Source organism: Mobula hypostoma, chromosome 22 (assembly GCF_963921235.1).
Source record: "Mobula hypostoma chromosome 22, sMobHyp1.1, whole genome shotgun sequence".
NCBI lineage: Eukaryota > Metazoa > Chordata > Chondrichthyes > Myliobatiformes > Myliobatidae > Mobula > Mobula hypostoma.
This window is the reverse complement of record NC_086118.1, coordinates 37,978,989-37,994,507: the sequence shown is the minus strand read 5'-3', so window position 1 is coordinate 37,994,507 and position 15,519 is coordinate 37,978,989. Positions and strand designations below refer to the sequence as shown.

Sequence of the window (15,519 nt, the reverse complement as noted above, 5' to 3'; positions counted from 1 at the left end):
AGTCTGTGCTGAACTATTAATCTCTCTAGTCCCATCAACCTGCAACCAGACCATTGCTCTCTTTATGCCTCCCATCCATGTACTTATCGAAATTTCACTTAAACGTTGAAATTGAACCTGCATCCACCACTCCTGCAGGCAGTTCTTTCCACAATCACACCATCCCCTGAATGAAGAAGCTCCCCCTCACGCTCCCCTTAAACATTTCACCTTTCACCTTTAGCCCATGACCTCAAGTCCTAGTCTCACCCAACCTCAGTGGAAAAGGCTGTTTGCATTTACCCTGTCTACACCCCTCATATAGTCGCTTGAAAAGAGGAATATCTCAGTACATGGAGATCGAGCAGGAGAGAAGTCAGCATTCAGTACTTCGTTCAAAGAAAAATAGGAGTGCCAACTGGATGTGTCTAAGGACCTTATTTCTGTCCAATAACACTGTATGATTCTTTATACTGTGGCAAGATCCAAGACATATTCTAATGATCTCTTTAGGATATGATTCAGACGAGAAACACAAATAACTTTTGTGTTGGATTCATTTTAGACTTCCCAGATGCTGCATTTCCAAACTCAGTAATGAACACAAATGCCTTACTTATCTATTGTATACTCCAGCAAAAAGGATTATCCTGCAGAACTAGTAATCAGATACTCCGCCGATTCTAATGACTGGATTACTTTGGCGGCAGATGGAGTGGGATATGAAAGGAACCATTTTGGCAAGCTAGAATTCATAGAACAGCTCAACCAAATAAAACAACCTTTTATGCTTTTCTTATGGGAATCAGATATTATTTTGATGAGTATAAATGGTGATGGGTTAGGACAGTAACTCATTTTGACAAGCCTTTCTCCTTTTTTTCTGTCATTTGTGTCTGTGTATGACAATATTGAGTCATTACATTTTAGTATGAAATGTATATGCTTGATCATTTGTTTGAGAAGGTTTCAACACCAAGTAAAGATTAAAAACACATATACACAGTTTTGATTTTACTAGATTTTACTTCTTTTACTTCTTCTTCTTCCAATATCATTCTACCACTAGGCTGTGTGCAAATGGAACCTGTGATTTACATTTTGATGGTGTGTTTTTGGGCTTTGCTGTCTCCGAAGTAGCTTGTGAGGCCTGGAGTCAGGGCGCGAGCCCATGATCGACTCCACTGCTTCTCTCCAATTGAGGCGTCAAGAAAGGCTGAAGTCGACAAGGACGAGAGCAGAGGACGGGCGGGTGATTGGCACCGTCGGCCTGCGTTTCAATGGTCTCCCTCTCCTTCTTGCTAGCTGCTGTCGGAGGAAAGTTCAGGAATCTTGAGATCCACGTTGTAAGGATTAATAGGCGAGGCTGTGATCTTGTTTTGGGGGACTTTGAGGCTCATGTTGCATGTGTTCCTGGATTCTAGTTACTCTTTCTTTTTCGCTGGTTTTGAGGAAGACTGGTTTCGGAACATAGAGCTTTGCATTCTGTGGGGAACACTCAGTCCAGGTGATGTTAAAAAATATTTCAGACTACCTCCTTTCTTTACTCTACCACTATATTTGGCTTCCACATCACCCAGCAGCATTGCTGCACACTCTTGACGTTTCCAAAGCATAACCTCTTCTAAACCCTCTGGATCTGGGTAAATAGGTTATGCCACTCCAGATTTAATAGTGATATGACTTGTGATTAGTTAAATCAGAGCATGTATGTGTCTTGGCAATCTCTGTTGCCCGCATGGCAAATAGCAAATTTGTAGTCACAAGATGTCCTCACACCTCATTTTCAGTGGCACTAGGCAATACAGGGACTTGTACAACTGTTTCTTCTTGTGGATATTGGCCTGCATACATTCTAAACATCTGACAGTACCAAAGGAACTTCCTGGTTTCCTTCACATTTATGCATTTCAAATGTAACTCCAGACTTTCGCTCGACAAAGGATGCCTTTCATTTTATGATTGAAGAATGAATAATACATTATTCACTTTCAAAATGCTGAGTTTTATTTTTGTTCCGTCCTGGGTCGAATTCCCTCTAAAAGTTGTTCATCTCCTCTGCAGCTGCATCAGATGTCAGATCTCTTTTTGGCCCATTGTAACCATGCACTGTTTCTTCACAGTGTTTGCTTCGTGACTGGTTTGTTTTATGCTTTTTATATTCTACTCTTAAGAATGTATTTGTATGGTAATTCTCTAGCTGAAGCCAAGCACCCACTCATTTAGAAAAGAATAGAATAGGTTGTCCATTTGATTTGTCAACTTCTTCTGCCAATACATTGATGGTAGACTTATAACCCAGCGTATATACAAATCATATTAAATTTAAACATCAACAAGGCAGATAAATATTTCCTAATTTGGCAACTTACGCTGAACATGAACAGTCATTATAGCAGCATCATTATTTTTCTGACCTGTGGGGTTCTGAACCAGTTTTTGTCGATTTTTCCAGTCCTTTCAAATATTAGCTTTTACTGAATGGTAACGCTGACTCCACAGGCCAAGTGATTTAATTCTGCTCCTATGTCTTATTACTGAAATACAATCTCATATAAGCAAGTACAACATTGCAAAAAGCAAATCTAATTTTGATTAAGGGCGAAAAGAAAGCATATGTAAATTAACAGTTAATTCTTCATCAGTGTGAACGGAGTAACTGTATCCATCCCTGGCTGGCTCCGACTGTCTGCATTCTGTTTCCCTTTATACTACCTCAACACATTTATGCAGGGCATGATCTAATGGCACACAAACAAAAGCTTTTCATTGCATCTTGGTACATGTGGCAATAATAAACCCATACCTATACCCCACAGGAGTCAAGACTCAGGGAATATATATAGAATGAAGACGACTGGCAAAAGAAACAACATGACATCTTTATTAGGCAATGATTTTATAGAATCAGGAATGCATTTCCTTGGAGTTAGAGGACATAGAATTAATCACTACTTTCAGAATGGACAAGTAACTGACAGAAAAGGGAAAATATTTGGAGGGGACGCAAAGGAGCGGTCATGGGATTGAGATTAGTGAGATTGCTCGTGGCACAAATCTGATGTACTCCATTTTTACCGTAACCTTACTTTGATGCTGTAAAAGCCTGAACCCATAAATTTGTGCATTGCTATGAAATAAATAAGAGATGACAAGACTAACCATATGAATGGCCACCCATCCACACGGAGGGGCTGCCCGTCCTTGGAAGCCAATGTGGAGTCGTAAGATGAGGATGGGCACTGGGGTCAGTGCCCAGCTGGTTGGCTTGTAAAGATGACCCTCCAGTGACCATCAGGTTTGGATTCAGGTCTCCAGGACAACCATTGGATGGACGGATTCGTGCGAGCTCCACCAGATCTTTGTTTTCCCTGAATTCAACAGGAAGGTTTTGAATTAATTAGTGACAACTGCAAAATTGCTTTAAATATGGAGCGCCTTCCTCACATGGACCGCGACGGTTTAAGGGGAAAACTCAACAACGAATAAACAATCACTTCTGGGTTGATTGGCAAGGCCCAAAGCCACAAAAATCAATCAAGAATAGATTCCCTGCCATATCCTAATGCATTTCAAGCAGTAAAGTTGGGCTCAGTAATTCAAAACTTTGGGCACAGCCAAGCTGCGAACTTTGGCGGGGCGGGGGGGCACGGGGAGCAATGAGTGCATTAGCAAACATTCCCTTTGGAATCGTGCGGAACTGATAGAAGGAGCAGCGCCTAGACACAACAGCCCAAGCTGTGGGAAGGAGGAGGTGGAGAAGAGGAAAGAAGGGTTCAGAACTTAAATGTTGTAACTGCCTAGTGTGCAATTCCTTCCACTGAACCTCAGCAGGAAAAGGGACGTAACGAGATCGAACGAAGAACATAGAGTGGAACATTGCAGTTCCTTTGGCCCACAATGTTGTACTGACATTATAGTTTAAGATCAACCTAACCCTTCCCTCCCATATAGCCTCTCCAATTTTCTATCATCCATGTGCCTATCTAAGAGTTTCTTTAATTTTCCTAAAGTACCTGCTTCTCCCACCACCGCTGGCAGGGCATTCCAATCACCCACCCCTCTGTGTGAAAAACCTACATCTGACATCCCCCCCCCCATACTTTCCTCCAATCACTTTAAAATTATGCCCCCTTCTATTGGAGATCCTCAGTGAAACCTATTAGACCACAGTACCATTAGCAGAAGGCAAGGGACTGCACACTGCCTGCAGTGTCTCTACGCAATCAACTTATGAGAATTAATCATGACCTTGAACCTTTTTTTGGGGGACGTATCAAATTTAAGCCTTATTAGACTAGGGAATCTTTCTGTTGTAGCCTTCAGATATAAATTCTGCTCCCATGCAACAGGTAGTGGAGAGCTGTTAAGTTTATGCTTTGCCTGTGTTAATCTAGATTTACAGAAGTCAGGAACGTTTTCCCATTTATACACTTTAATGCCCATCAGTCATTTGCCGCCAAACAATTTCCTCCAGCCAGAAGATGCAGGAATGCAGCCTCTGGGGCTCTGCACAAGAATTTTCATTTCATAATCTGGAAACTAAAAGCATGATCTTTGCAATTCAGTTTCTCCTGGTCTTTATCGCCTTGTCCCTCATGAACTGACAAACATCACAGCAGCCATGCTGAGAAGAGGCAGATCCCGTTCAGCTAATGACCTCCTGGCCAAGTGTGCAATCAATCTGGAATGTAAACATTGTGGTCCGCAAGCCAAGTGCAAAGTCTGCCTTTTGAATACTCATCCTTCCTTCGCCAGCACCGAAGGCTCCAAGAAGGCAGCACAGAGGTGCTGCTGGACACAGTCCCCAAGACCAGGGTTCAGTCTTGTTCTCTGGTGCCTACTGTGTGGTGTTTGCACGTTCTCCCTGTGTTAATGTGGGTTTCTTAGATGTTCCATTTTTCTCTCACAATCCAGGTCATGCCTAATGCTCTCGGGGAGGAGGTGCTGAAGCCTTAGTTCCCACACCACCAGGTTCAGTAATGGCTATTACCCTCAAACCATCAGGCGCCTGAACCACTCTGGAAAACTTCATTCACCACTACTCTGAACTGATTCAATGACCCACTGACTCAATTTCAAGAACTCTGTACAACTCATGTTCTCAGTATTATTTGTTTTTATTTGCAGTTTGTCTTATTTTGCACATTGGTTGTTTGTCAGTCTTTGTTTTTTATGTTTCACAAATTCTATTGCATTGTTTTTCCTGTAAACGCCTGCAAGAAAATGAATCGTTGCAAGATTAATGAAAATATTAATATGGTAACATATAGATGCTTTGATAATATATTTACTTTGAACTGGAAATTGTCCCTCGTGTGTAGCTAAATGGTGGAATCTAGAGAGAGTTGATGGAAATATGGTTAATGCCGGATTACAATAAATGGGAACTTGATAGTCAACACAATCCCGATGGGCCGAAGGGTCTGTTTCCATGCTGTATGAATCCATCATTCTATACATTTTGGAATTACTCCCTCTCTGACATTAAGTCAAATTATGCCAACTGAAATAAACTAAAGTAACGCATTAATATTTCTTAATTCAGGGTTTAAAATACTGAGGTTGATAATGTCAGATATTCTAGTCAGCAATATTTGGTATCTCTGGAGCAACACATACAAAATGCCCAGCAAGTCAGGCAGCATCTATGGAGAGGAATAAGCAGTCGATGTTTTGGGCTGAGACCCTTCATCAGGACTGGAAAGGAAGGGGGCAGAAGCCAGAATAAGAAGGTGGGGGAGGGGAAGGACTACAAAAGCTGGCAGGTGAAAGGTGAAACCAAATAAGGGGGGAAGGTGGCTTGCTGGGGGAAGGGGAGATGAAACTGGGAGATGACAGGCTGAAAAGGGAAGGAGGTGGGGCACCAGAGAGAGAGAATGGGTAGGTGAGGAAAAGAAAAGAGGAAGAGGGGAGCCAGAATGAGGAATTGAAAAGGACAGAAGGGGGAGGGAGTTGAAATTAGCAGAAGTTAGAGCAATTAATGTTCATGCCATCAGATTGCTCGGGATTTCTAACATCTACAGGATGTCTTGTGTTGATATATTTGAAGTTTCTGAACAAACAATAGATCAAAATGGAATTGTAAGCACTCAGGTATATGAACTGTTCTGATGGTTTGGACCCAGATTTTAGGATGAGTAATTCATAAATAAAAACAAAAAACCTTACCGAAGTAAATGGTCCCTTTCCCTATCCAAACGTGCCAGGCCCATTCTCTCCTCACGAAAATGATTGCCTTCTTCCTCGACCTCCAAATCAATGATGTAGGCAGAACGCGATGATCCTGCCAACAGTAAAGCATTGCTTGAAGCTGACCATCAACTATGAATCCTTGCCGAGAAATATCTAGTGCTAAGATCTACGCTTCTAAGAATGACAATAGGAAAAATGTTTGTAAAACAGTTCCACATTCTGATAATTAAGTCAAATATTAAAACAGCATGGTGGATTAAGAAGATGATGAAGGAATACATTTCCCAATTCTATTCCTTATAGACTTTGTACGAGTCAAACATCTGTGCAAATGTAAATGCAAAAAACTAATAGTGAACTGATAGAAGTGCAGAGAGGCAAACATATGTCAAGCTTGTACTTGATTTCAAGTTGTAAGGCTTTAAAAGGTTGGAACTATTTTCATCTGGACGTTTCAAGTCCCTTGCTGAGTGTTAAACTGGGTGATATTTAAAAAGGTGTACATTAATTTCCTTCTGGTGTGATTTTGGATACCTCAAGGTCAGCTGTGTCCACATTCACAGCAACACATCCCCATCCTGAAAGTGAGATGGTCAGGGTTGAGGACACGTGTAAAATGTTGACATTACCATGAGCCAAAAGCCAAGACTCAGCTAGGTTGAGCTGGACAATGACAAATTTTCCTACCTGCAGGTGAAATTCTTCAGTTGAATAAACTAGGTTGTGTGAAGTTGAACAATCAAAGCAAGGACATTTGAATTACAGCCTAAACTACACTTGACTGTGTAACTCTTCAGGGAATGAAATGCTGTCCTACCACATCGTTCAGTAATAAACAACCCTTTGAAGGATTCCTTTAGATTTGATCACCTACACCAAAAAGAAGTTTTTTTAAAAATTCATTCATGGTGATGAGAGCATTGCTGACAAGACCAGTGTTTATTGCCTATTCTTAATGCTCTTTAAGGTATTTTATTTGGGAAAAGGACGGTAGTGCGGTATATAAAATCCTGCGAGGGCAGAAAATCAGAAACTTTTTCTCAGAGTGGAAATGTCAAAAACTGGAGGACATATGTTTAAGGTGAGAGGGGGAAAATTTAAAGGCAAGATTTTGTAGACAGCAAGTGGTTGATGCCTGAAACACACTGCCAAGGGGAGGTGGTAGATGCAGTTATGACTGCAAAGATTTGGAGCTGTTTGGACAGACATGTGAACAGGCAGGGAACAGAGGGATGTGGACTTGTGCAGACAGATGGAATTAGTTTAGCTTTGTATCATAGTCATTGTGGCAGAGAGCCTGTCCACATGCTGCACCATCCTGTGTTTTATGTACAAGTGACAGGTTCCCATCCCGAAAGGACGTTGGTGAATCAGACTGGATCTGAAGACAATCCATTATTTTCATGATCACCACAAACGGAACTAGCTTCTCATTCCAGATTTTTTAGCTACTTGAATCAAAATCCTGGCCACAGATCAATACTTTGGATTCAAGTCCAGTATAATAACCAGTAGTCCCATTCGAGAACATTTCTGATAATAATAACTAAGTTATGAAACCGGTTATTAAAAGGTTTTAATAGAAGCACGGATCCGCATCTCACACATCACGTTACCTTTTACTCCAGGAACATGTCTATGTTGGCGGCTGGATTCGCTACCACAAGGCAGCTCATGCTTCTGGTTATCCTTCTGCCTTGCCACTGCCACTGCAATGCCAACTGGAGGCTGCCGCACCTCTCCATCACCCTGAGATGACTCACTTTCCCTGCCTTTGGTACAATCTAGACGCTCCAAATCTAGGCTTGACTTCCCGCTTTGCAGCTTTATCTCCTGGTGGACACAACTGGCCCTAATGTTTCCTAGACCTCCGAACGGGGTCTTCTGCCCAACAATGAGGGCCTGCGTGCCTGGGGGAAAGGAGCTGCTGTACTTTAGCAGACTTTTCATGGCTGAGACTTCATCAGCCTGACCCAACATGTCTTGGTTTAGCACAGATCCTTGTGACAGCATTGCCGCCTGCTGTAAACTTGAACTGAAAGGGTCAAGGTAGGAGTTCTTCCTGTCTTCACCCATTGGAATCTGGGCACCCTGCCAGGGAGGTATGTGGGATCCACTGTAGCTCATACAACTGAGCTCCGGTGGCCTTCTCTTCATCTCCGAACCACTTCCTATGTGCTCCACCTCAGGAAGCTTATGGTGTTGGTGACGTATCCTGGCCACTTTTTGCCCCTGCGAGTCTTTTGAAGCTTTCTCTTGCACATCGCTGCCCTGCTCCCGGTCCAGCATGTAACTGGAGTGGGTCAGTTTGGCACAGCAAGTCTCCAGCTCCCTCGAACAGAAACAATCCTGAGTCTGTGGCATAACGTAAGTGCTACCTTTCCCTGAGGGGCCCTTGGCTGCCTGAGGTGTGAACGGAATCACCATCTGTGCACCAGTGCTGCTACCACACTGCTGCTTGGACTTTATGGCTGAGTTGTGGGGCCAGTCCATTCCTTTCCCATCTAGCTTCAAATGCAGGTGTGAGCCGGGCACAGTCCCAACATCAGTCCTCTCTGTGGTTTTTTCCTGTGTCTTCTCCTTCCCCATACTTCTGCTGATCTTGCAGTCCTCTGCAGTAACTTGGAAAGGTCTACTTTTGTCACCAAAATGTCCCACTGAAGGCACGTAGGTAGGCCCAGTGACCTTGAGCTCCCTGCCAGCCTTATCTTGAGTAGGGTAAAAAAGGTCTAAGTTGGAATGAACCTGCAAACAGGGGAATGTTCCAGAGCCGGTGTTAGATGATGGAGGAATGTTGGACAGTGAAGAAGGAACAGAGTATGCAACAGAATGGTGCGGTGTTTGCCAACTGTCCGAGCATTCGATATGCATTGGTCCAGAGGGACCATTTTCTCTGAAATCCCTCTCAAACCTTAAGCTCTCTTTGGTACACCTGCCTGGAGTATGGATGTCCATTTGCCTTGGTAAAATCCCACCAATATTAGTGCAGCTTGCTAATAAAGTCTTACTGGAATCTCCATTCATAACTTTGGAGTTTGTTAAACAGCTATTGAATTGTTTATTTCTGTTTTCACACATACTATTGTGCATATTTGTTAGGTCTTCCTTGCATCTAATGTCTGGCATCAGAGAGTGTACTATCTTGCGTCCATCTTTTCCATCTTCTTCTGAGTGTCTCTCCTTGTGAGTCCTTTGACTGTTCATTGTATTGGTTTCGTTCTTACTCATCCTGTCTTTGCCTGGCTCCTTTGCGGCCAGCAGTCTTTCAGTCTCCTTGACCGTCTTGTGGGAGTGGCTCATTTCTCGGTCTCTGGTGCAAGAACCAATGGGAGCCGTGCGGGAAATGGAAGGGAAGCTGTGATTGGTTGAGAGCAGGGTTGGCTGTCCAGGCAAATTCCTCAGATAGAAGCCATCTGCAAAGTTGAGAGAAATCTCATTATATTTCATTGCCATGAATAACAAGATGCTTTACAGCCTTGTTTTTCAGCAAGCTTTACCCTAGGTTCAACTCAAAGCGACCATTTTAGGTGTATGAAACCAAGTCCATCTACAAATTTTTACTATAATTTTTTCTCTTCTTCCCTGAAGGCACCAACTTTTGGCTAATAGTTAAATCAGGAACATCTGCCAAATTTCCCATCCAAATGGGCAATGTCCTAAAGTGAGCTCTGGCAGTAAAGGGTTGATTTCCAAACACAGGATTTTGGCAAATGATCTCATCTATTGGGGCCATGTGCTGGAAATTGATGGCCATGCTGCTCATAATTGTTTGTTCATTATCATTTGGCAGCATACCTACTTTTTCTCGTTTCATGCTCCTGACAACCTGTGTTTGATAAAATCACCCCTTAAAAATGACTATTTGATTACTGCCAACATCACACACAAACGTAACCCTGTTAGCATCAACTGCAACACATACACAGCTTCTGCCTCAACAACAGGGCATACCAGAAGACCAGGGTAACTGCCACCCAACTAATATCAGTTAAAACAGTGTAGACTGGGACGTGTACTCGGGATTTTCCAAGGGAACAAATTGTTGTCTAATGGGAAAGGGTCTGCATAAAACTCCCACCCTTATTTTCAAAGCCATCCATGATCCTGTTGCCCCTAACTCTCTGTAGCTTCCTCCAGCTTTTCGAGCCTCCAAGCTCCCCAATTCTAATCTGTGCACATTCGGGATTTTATCCACTGGTGGCAACCCTGCAGCTTGTTGGTTCCTTCTAGAAGTTTCTCCCTCTCTCTGTATCTTTTCTCATCTTTGAAAGTGCATTCAGCCAATTGACTCCTTGCCAATACCCAGATGAGCTATCCATTAGTCCCATTCCTCCTTACTTCCTTGTACCCCGACATTTCATTCTCTCTCACACACACCTCTTAACTTACATCTGATTCTTCTTGCCATTAATCTAAACTGAAATTTGCAAGAGAAAGATTTACTGTGAATATTTATATGTAAATTAGATCCACTGAACGATATTATATATCATAGGAATGCCTATAATCTCACACAAAGCAAGCCTGTGACCAGAGCTCCCTCAGTAGACCAAAGGCACAGGTCGAAGGAAAGTCTCCCTTGCTTCAATGTGGTAGGATAGCCAATCGAATTGAATTTGCCTAACAACATCATTTTTGATTCTGTGGAGAAAATAAGTCGTTCTGTGCAAAACATATCGAAACAGGGGACACTAATTGAGAGGTGCACTCACTAAACAGAGGAAAACTGATTTACTGCCAGAGTGGCTACAGCCGATGGGTTATATAATTCTTGAAGCACCCTAAGCAGGAAATGCAAATGTTGTTTTTAGGCAGTGAGTTCTTTTGATCTGGAAGTCACTGCCTACTGCAGTAGGGATATATTCAGGAGAAACTTTCATCAGGGATCAGACAAATGCTTGAAAAGGGGGAAATAGGTGGGGCTTTGGAACGGACTCTCAATGAACCAGTACAGACACCTGGATGGAAAGGCCTCCTTCTATCCCTATTATTCTGAGGCTTCATTATTCCAATCACATGGCTGTTTGGGAAGTGTTACAACAGTGGGCTCATGGATCAAAATTAGTGCTTTTGTTTACTGGTATTTTGCCTGTCTAAAAAAAAACCTCCTTTTACTTCCTGACTTTTCTTGCTCCATCTGCCTCCTCTCCCTTTCTCTCTTTGCACTCCACTGCCTCCTCCCCCCCCAATTCTTTCTATCTTTTTTCTCTGCATTTGTGTCTCTCTTTGTTCTGCCCCATTCCTTGTCTACGGAGTGGACAATAATCACAATGAATAATTCTATTTTGTTGTGCGCTCGCAGAGTCCTGTTTACGTTATTCATTGCCCACAGTCTCGTAGAGAGGGTCTGGCATTTCACTGCTGTGGCCTGGATTCAATTCTGATCAGGGACTTCATTCATTTTGCCTCCCCTAATGGCTTGGTAGGTACAGTCTATTGTTAATACAAAGTCACTTCATTTGAATAATGTGTTCATTTGAATTTTATTTGCACAAAAAGCCTTCAGTACTGATTCATTTACATGTCTTCAATTGAATAACAAGAACATTTAATATCTTTTAATGCAAATAACAACTTTGAATTAGCAATCTAAAATTGGCTACTGCGTCTTCTGGAGATAACCATACAGATCAAGTCTAATCCTGGTTCAGTCATGGCTTGTGTTCTTCTCAAATTAAGTGTCAGTGAAGGTACGTGGGAGCACTTATGCTAGGGACAAAGATTTCAATTCAATGATATTTACTCAAAGGTGAATTATTTCCTAAATGTCACATGAGAGCAAGACTGGGTACTTCCCACAAAGCCCAATCCCAGACATCCAGGATAGGTGCTCAGGTAAGTTGGATCACCTCTCTCAGAAAGAGACTGAAAATCAGTCAAAACTTAAAGTAAATGTTTGTTGCTTCTTCTGCCTTTGGTATTTCTTTATGTGTATTTTCTCAACATAAATTTTGCAGACCAAATTACATTCCTTATCAAAATTTTTGTATTGCGAATTCATTAAGGGTAAATTTCTGTAACCTATGCAAGTATTAGCTGTATTTCTACTTCAAAGAAGCTACAGTCTTCCAAACTAAAACTGGACTCAACCTGATAAGAAATTATATTAATTATCCATTTTATTTCTAATACATTGTCACAATTGCCATGATTAAGTGTTAGCTCAATTAAATTGAACGTCATCATAATTAAAACAAAGAAATGGTACTGATGTTGCTGTTTTGTAAATTACGTGCAGGCTAATTCACTTGCCTTTTTGTGAATCATAGAACCTGTGCTGCCCATAAAGTACACTGTTGCTGTTGCCATGGTGATCTAGGTGGCTCATGGGAAGGAAAGTGGAGGCCAAACTGCTTGAAAATCTGGAATACCCTGGAACTAAAGAAAACCCAAGGTTAGAGTTGAGTAGCACAGTCGCTTAACAGTGTGCACCAATTTTTCCTTTTCGACTGCATTTCAATGATCAGAGTTTAAGTAATAAAGTGGTTTTCCAACTAAAATCTAGTAATTGCAAACAGACCATGAGGAAAAGAAGCCGCTGAGGTTTCGATGCTTCTGTGTGCGATGAAAAAGAATAACAAAAGATACAATCTTTGTGTTCCCCGTATATTATTTATGATTGATGCAGTGGATTCAACTACTGAACTTGTAGAGAGGTCTGGCAAGTTGCCCTTCATTTTGAGGGACTAAAATTCTGTTTAACTGAAATGATTTTTCAAAAAGGTCGTATTTCGTTTCCTCGAATGACAACTAACATTAAATTATAATTAAAGACATGTTCAAAATCCACTGTCCATTGTAATCCCTTCTTAGCGAACTCATTGCAAGTACAGACAGAAGTAGTCTAGGCAACCCACTGTTATTGTACAAATGCCAGCAGATTCTCTCAAGCAATCTGCTCAAACCCACATGAAAAAGCAAAAAAATATGCAGATGCTGGAAATCTGAAACAAAAGAAGAAAATGCTCTAAGTACTATAGGGAGTGTTTGCGGGGAGTTAACATTTTAAGTCGATGATCTTTCTTGAGAAGTAGGAGGAGTTAGAAAGATATGTTTTACGTTGCAAAGACAGAGAGCGAGAAAGGACAAAGAAAATGCCTGTGATCGAGTGGAGACCAAGAGAAACTGTGATGCAAGCAGGAGTACAAATTGAGAGAGGGCAGTGATAGTTTGTCACAAATTGATCTTCTGTCTTCAGAACATATAAAAAGCAAAAGAAAAATGAGAACAGAGGGAGAAAAGGAAACAAAAATCCAATCCATTCTCCTTTTTCTTGATCATTATAGCTTTCAAATATTTATCAAATTCCATTTTAATTTATGCTTTACTATTTACACAAAGGGTTCTTGGGAGAAATTACAATCACATGTCATCAAAATGAGAGATGCCAAGGTTGAAATTCTACTGTGTTTTTGTGCTCCACGCAACAGAATTTTCACACAGGACACAAATGGTTTTTAGTATGCTTGGTAAGTTAACCCCAGAAAGCACTTGGAATACCAGTCACTCTTACAGGTTACTCGTGCAGAAGGAGCCCTTCTCAACACATGAGGTCTGGTTCAACGGTCACTGAAGAAACCAGAGGTCCATGAGCCAGTCCTCATTCGGGGAATCGGAGGTGGAGAAGATCAGTCATTTAAAATTCTTTGGCGCTATCATATCAGAGGATCTGTACGGTACCAGCAGGTAAGTGCCATTACAAAGAAGGCACGACAGCACCCCTACTTTATCAGAAGTTTCTGCAGATTCAGCACGTCACCTAAAACTTTGACAAACTTCTACAGAAGCACAATGGAGAGTATCCTGACTGGCTGCATTATGATCTGTTATAGACACACCAATGACAAGAATGGAAAAGTCTATAAAAAGTGGTAGATACAACCCAGTCCATCACGGGTAAATCCCTCCCCACCATTGAGCACATCTACAAGGAGCATTGTCGCTGGAAAGCAGCATCCATTATCAAAGAATCCCACCATCCAGTCCATGCTCTCTTCTCGCTGCTGCCATCAGAAAGGAAGTACAGGAGCCTTAGGTCCTACTCCACCAGGTTCTGGAACAGTTATTACCCTCCAAACATAAGGCTCCTAAATCAGTGTGGATAATTTCACTTATCTCAACACTGAACTGATCACTGAACACAACCTACTGACTCACTTTCAATGATTCCCCAATTTACTCTATGTTCTCATCATTATTTATTTACTTTTTTTTGTATTTGCAGGGTTTGTTCAATGATTGTTTGTCTATCTTTGTGTGTAGTTTTTCCATTGATTCTATTGTTCTACTGTAGGAAAATTAACCTCAGGGTAATATACGGTGACATATGTATACTTTGATAATAATATTGAACTTTGAACATTAATGGGAGGCCAGCATGGTCAGATCAGGAGTTCATTTTCTGGATCCACCTAAAGATTAATCTGTTTTGTTAGCTGCTTGTCCCACACTCCTACCCATTGACTGTTACCTCCTACTGCTTACTTGACTGGGGTCGTCTTCGGCCTCCCAGCCATCTAACTGCAACGTATTCCCTTATCACAAAATGATCATGACCCCTCCCACTGATGTCCCAACCAGATCCCCGAGACTGCAGTTCCAATCATTATTGAGTGGCAGAGCAGACTCGATGGGCATCACAGCCTAATTCGGCTGCTAGAGTGAGGGGCACAGTAGCGTACTGCTTTGGTCAACTGCTCTACAGTGCCAGTGGTCAGTGACTAGGGTTTGGTTCCACTGCTGTCTGTAAGATGCTTGTACGATCTCTCTGTGACCTTATGGGTTTCCCTTGGATGCTCTAGTTTCCTCCAAGGACATACGTGTAAGGTTAGTTACGGGCATGCGATGTTGGCACTGGAAGTTTGGTGATACCACCGGGCTGCCCACAGCACAATCCTCAGTCTGTGTTGTTTGTTGACACAAAACAATGTATTTCACTCTATGTTTCAATGTAGACGTGTCAAATAAAGCTAACAAAATGACTGAACTTTCTTTTGCAACCCTCCATCCTACTAGACCCTCACCACAACAACACACAATTTTGCAACCACCAAGTTTCTCCTCTCACTGGTGGAATAAAGATCTCTAGGTGCTAAAGTGTGCAATGCTATGCTATGGGGCATGATGCTTTAGGTCTCATGTACAATAGAAACATTGCCACAACTTGCAGCACTCACTCCCACCCACAAAGTTACACCTGACTATTCTCTATTGTCTCCTAATCACTAATGCAATCTGCCTTTCCTGGTGTAGAAAGAATTCTGGACTTTGTTTTCCACTCATGTTTCAATGTGTCCTTTATGTCCTGTACACTATTTGTCATTCTTTCAAAAATCTTAATTAATT

At 41.9% G+C, this 15,519-nt stretch overlaps 1 protein-coding gene across 5 annotated transcripts in view; it reads right to left on the bottom strand.

Moving 5' to 3' along the window:
• LOC134360282 (BAH and coiled-coil domain-containing protein 1-like) overlaps positions 1–15,519 on the bottom strand; it is a 451,521-nt gene that overhangs the window by 299,393 nt on the left and 136,609 nt on the right. For all 5 annotated transcript variants that reach the window (XR_010021300.1, XM_063074459.1, XM_063074458.1 and 2 more), the window contains exons 4-7: positions 12,427–12,552; positions 7,791–9,587; positions 6,151–6,265; positions 3,142–3,350 (exon numbers count right to left, since the gene is read on the bottom strand). Coding sequence is in view for 4 of the 5 variants with exons in the window: in XM_063074459.1 (XP_062930529.1) it covers positions 3,142–3,350; positions 6,151–6,265; positions 7,791–9,587; positions 12,427–12,552 (2,247 nt within the window). In the remaining variant the exon portion in view is untranslated. The remainder of the gene's footprint in view (positions 1–3,141; positions 3,351–6,150; positions 6,266–7,790; positions 9,588–12,426; positions 12,553–15,519) is intronic.